This window comes from Penaeus chinensis, chromosome 7 (assembly GCF_019202785.1).
Source record: "Penaeus chinensis breed Huanghai No. 1 chromosome 7, ASM1920278v2, whole genome shotgun sequence".
Lineage (NCBI taxonomy): Eukaryota > Metazoa > Arthropoda > Malacostraca > Decapoda > Penaeidae > Penaeus > Penaeus chinensis.
The window spans coordinates 10673257-10677844 of record NC_061825.1 but is presented as its reverse complement, the minus strand read 5'-3'; the positions used below and the strand labels follow the sequence as shown (position 1 = coordinate 10677844).

The 4588-nt window shown below is 39.1% G+C and overlaps 1 protein-coding gene across 4 annotated transcripts in view; it reads right to left on the bottom strand.

The window, feature by feature from the left end:
• Window positions 1-2847, bottom strand: part of LOC125027374 (phosphatidylinositol 3,4,5-trisphosphate 3-phosphatase and dual-specificity protein phosphatase PTEN-like) — a 62472-nt gene extending 59625 nt beyond the window's left edge. The window contains exon 1 of one of the 4 annotated variants that reach the window (XR_007115015.1): window positions 2159-2847. Coding sequence is in view for 2 of the 4 variants with exons in the window: in XM_047616423.1 (XP_047472379.1) it covers window positions 2159-2408 (250 nt within the window). In the remaining 2 variants the exon portion in view is untranslated. The remainder of the gene's footprint in view (window positions 1-2158) is intronic. The other 3 variants (XR_007115016.1, XM_047616423.1, XM_047616424.1) reach the window with 3 other exon arrangements.
• Window positions 2848-4588: the final 1741 nt, after the last annotated feature.

Genomic DNA, 4588 nt, shown 5'->3' with positions numbered 1-4588 from the left:
ATTAAGGTCTTATGGAATGTGCCTAATAGCATTTGCACAATGTTGCTATTCCACTGATAGCCTTAAACCTAAACCATTACCAAACTCCTAGAGTCTTCAGGTGTATCAAATGGCCTTAAAGCATACAGTTCCATTTCACAAATAATCACAAATCCAAAGTAAGATGACAACTGAACAAATTGCCATTGCTTGTGGTTGCTCTCAGCCAACTACCTTAATCAGTGTTAATTAACATATCCTTTATAACACTCCCATACCACTACCAAAGGCAGTGCAAGGAAATAAATGCTTTCAGTAAGGAGAAAACTTTTAGAAAAATAAAGTACAATACTCCTAACTTAAAATTTGATCTACACTGACATGAATTAGGGCCTCTCTGTTCTCTTTTTAAAGAGGATACTAGCATACCAAAATATGCAATATCCCTAAAAGTTGTCTGTCCCAGTGGGAAATGGATACCTATTCAAGTACTGTAAAATTCATGATGTGCTGATCACCATTATTGATCAAGCTCCACAGGCAGCACGACACTGCCTGAAACCAATCTTAAATCTTAAAGCAGGTGACACCATCCCTTACTAGGAGTTACACCCTTGCTACCACACCTTAATACACACCATGAATTCTTGGCTAAATATTTTCTTTCTCTTTCACTGCATTCCCCTTCTAGAAAAAAACTCTTCTTCATAAGCAGAAATACCACATAATATTAAGAGTGAAATGAGTAGTTGATGAATAGACTTTAGATACTGTAATTCTAAAATGAAGAAATATGAAGAAAAAAATACATATAACATTTCAAAATTACTTGAGAAACCAAAAATATACAGATATTATTTCAATAAACTGCAGTTCCCATTTCTTCTATGGTAAGCTATTTTACAGGTAAATTAGAAAATCATATATTTGATGTTAACTTCCCCTATCTTAATATGAAAATAACAGAGAAAATAATGTTATGGCATATCAAAACTATCAATTGAATGTGTGCTTTACTCAAATGCAATAGCTAAATTTGTACTCTACCCTCCAGTAATAACTCACCGTTACTTTCTTTTCATTCTAATTTTTGGCATCTATCAAAAATAAAAACCAAGAATATAGTAATAATTTAGTCAATATATTTCTCCTTAAGTCAACCAGACCACTCAACATATTAAAAATAAAAAAAACGATAAACTTACTACATGTTAACATTCACTGCGGTCTCATGTTAGACAAATACAGGCGACCTCATTTTTCAACTCGAAACTGTAGGACCTCACTTCATTCCATATTCACAAATATGTCACTAATTTCCAGTATTGTCAGCTACACCATAAACATATACATTCAACTTTCCATAAATCATTTCAAAATTATTTTCCGTGATTATGTTGTACATATTTCTTATCAATTTAATCAATTTCACATCACAAAACTTAGCATTCACAAGATGAATTGAAAAACTGTTCACACTGACTCATGGCACATAATTAAAACACACTGACCATCAAAGCAGCCTCAAATAAAAAATTAAGTACTTATCAATTAAAGAGCAAAGAAAAAATATATAATTCTCACTCAAGACTGAGCCACACAATTTACTTTCCTCGCAATACACACAATCAAAAACCATCAACACAAACACTGACAATAGTATAACACAGTAACTATAACATATTCGTGATGAAAGAATACCAGCAGTGAATCACAGTAATGATCAAGTAGTATGGGCTATGAATAATAATAAAAATTATAACAAAATAATTATGATAACTTAAATAATCAAACAGTATAACATGGTAAAAGCACGGACAGTGGCAAGGGCGTGATGGCAGAGAACCCCAATGCACAAATCACGACGAAGGACCCGAAACCTCCTCCTCTAAGGACTTCAAAACTCTTGGAACACTTCCTCAAGGCTAAGCGGCCCTTCTCTAAAATCACTGTCACTTCCTCCCTGTAAAACCTCCTTCCACATCCAAGGACCACTCGAGCGCAAGATATTACTCGGGCACGTTAGCAACACAACTCCTGAAGGGGTGGAACACGAAATTGCCTCGCAATGGAAAGTCAGGTCCTCCCGAGGCCTGTCATCACCACCCTGGCCTTCTGTCACTCTCATTAACACTCGTCTCTTGCCGTCACTCCACGCCACGATAAACAAAAAGGATACAGCTAAGATCCAAGTCGTACCCATCTTCTTTGAATCTTCTCTTTCGTTTCGACACCAAGTTCCTTATGCCTTTGCTCATTGTGTCATTGAAGACGGATTGGAGAGCACGAAGTGACTCGGCCAACAACACAACGCCATTTAACAAGTTCCCCCGCGCACGGAAAATTTCCCTAGGCACGACCCATTCCGTTGTCGCTCTCACATTCTCTTTATTTTTGACACAGATCTCTGCTTTTCGTTTCGTTTTCATTTTGTTATATTTTTTAAAATGAAAATCTCAAATATAATACCGTGATCAGAAATTAAAAGAATCAACGATCGTTAAAGTAATATAAAATAGTTTAAGCAGAAGAAAATGTGGGTTACCAGTTTTCGGCCTTTCTACGATTATGAAATGTTGATACTATTTTACATTACTATTATAAGTACACAGAGGATCATAACCACACAACTTCGTACAGCCAAGTGAATGTGATACGCCGAATACTCAAATAGCATTTAATTGGTTATCGTCCCTAGCAACGCAGCCTGCCCCGAGATTTCCCCCGCATCGAGTAAAATTCCCCTAGACAACCGCTGCGTAGACCGAACCTTGCGCTGAGGGAACTAGTGCGCTCGCCAGGCAGTCCCACGCGCCTCGCTCAATCCCAATTCAAAAGCCACTCGTGCTTCTGGGGAGGGGCATAACCATAATGGAAATGAATGTTTAGTAGAATATGAGAGTAGTCATGAGATTCGACTAATCTAAATCAGTAAGAAATAGCATAGTGACATGGATGGAGTGGGACGGTAAAATACACCGGAAGAAAGTTGTCGCTGTGCAGGAAGGAGGTTGACTCACTCTCAACGTCACACTAAAACGAAGCTCACAAGGGAAATGCGAGAGCCTTCCGGATACACTCTTTTGACAACTTTCTTGATGATGAAATCCTTTTTGTTGTTTTATGTTTACTGCATTAGCATCATAAGGGGTCTTACTGACCTCATTTTATTTATATTGGAATAGAGATTAACTTGTTTGAAGTATCATCCATCTGAGCCACCACAGGTGTAGGGCATAGATAGGGGGAATGAGTAATTGATTTTAAAAAGACAGGATGCTGTAAGCTGACCCATGGAAACCCATCGGTGTCTGGAAGACGCCAAGTGCTCGAACACAACTTCACGCGGTCAGTTAGCTTTCAAATATTTTTTTTTTTTTTTTTTTTTAATATATACATATAGAGAATTGGTGTGTTGAGACACCTCAAAATTATCCGGTCATGGTCTTCAACGACATATTTACTTTATGTGGAAAGTATCAATGTTGTTTAAAAGTGCATTTGGAGTATATACTAGGTTGCCTCTAAAATTTCAGCTGCACATTATTTCGCTCCTTAGCACCGCACACCACCTGATGCCAAGGCTGCGTCATAGGACGGAAAATTTGGGAAAATCGTGCAATTTTACCTCGGGCTTTACATGCACTCCGATTCTTGCTCGGGAGATCAGCCGTACCCTAACATAAGAAAAAAGATCTCCATATTCCCACAAGTTCGTTTCGCTACATTTAGTTATCCGTCACAGCGGATGTATGGACAGGCGAGGGAAAGTCCAAAGTCGTGAGGTTTTGACGTAGCTGGAAAATTGTCCGAACCTAACATCCGGTACGATGTTTGACCCCTGAGGGCGACTAGCCAAACCTAAAGTTGACAGGAAACCCCAGAAGGAGCAAGTTCATGCCTTTCTTCATGATTCACTATCGGCTGGGGGTATATTCCTTATGACGTTAGTATATCAGTGTTTCTCCTTAGTATGCCTGAGTTTTCCGTTCAAAAGTATTCAGGCCAAGGAAAGAGCGAGATGTGCCTAATACAAAATCCAGAACGGAGTGGTCATATTACCTTGATGATGTTAGTTACTTTTTTTTTTTTTTTTTTTAAGAACAAGATACCGAAACTGCCTCTGAAATGAGTGAAGGTTTGCTATATCTACCGTAAAACAAAGATATCCTCTTATCCCTCCCCTTGCCTCCCACCCCCACCGGTACCCCTATTTTCCTCCACCCACCCCGCCGCAGAAGAGACCGGGCTGGGAGAGGCAAGATCTTGTTTCACATCTTTGTTGACCGGGTCAGTCGAGGGGGGTAGGGAGGAAAGCAGCTGCTCCTCACGTACCTTCTCCTACCCTCTTCTTTCCTTTGTGTACTGCGGGCGTGGGATTGGTGGGTACATAGTGGGTTCTGGGGTTAGTAGGTACATGGTTGGTTCAAGGGTTAGTGAGTACATTGTGATCTTTAGGTACAGCTGATCTAGTATTGGAGTATTAAAGGTTTATAAAGGGAGTACAATGAGGAAGATAATTATTACAGGAAGAAATTATCGTACGGCACTGAGGCTGATATAACAGTGTGTTTCTAAGGGTACCTTTTTGTTAGAAACTTATGGTTCA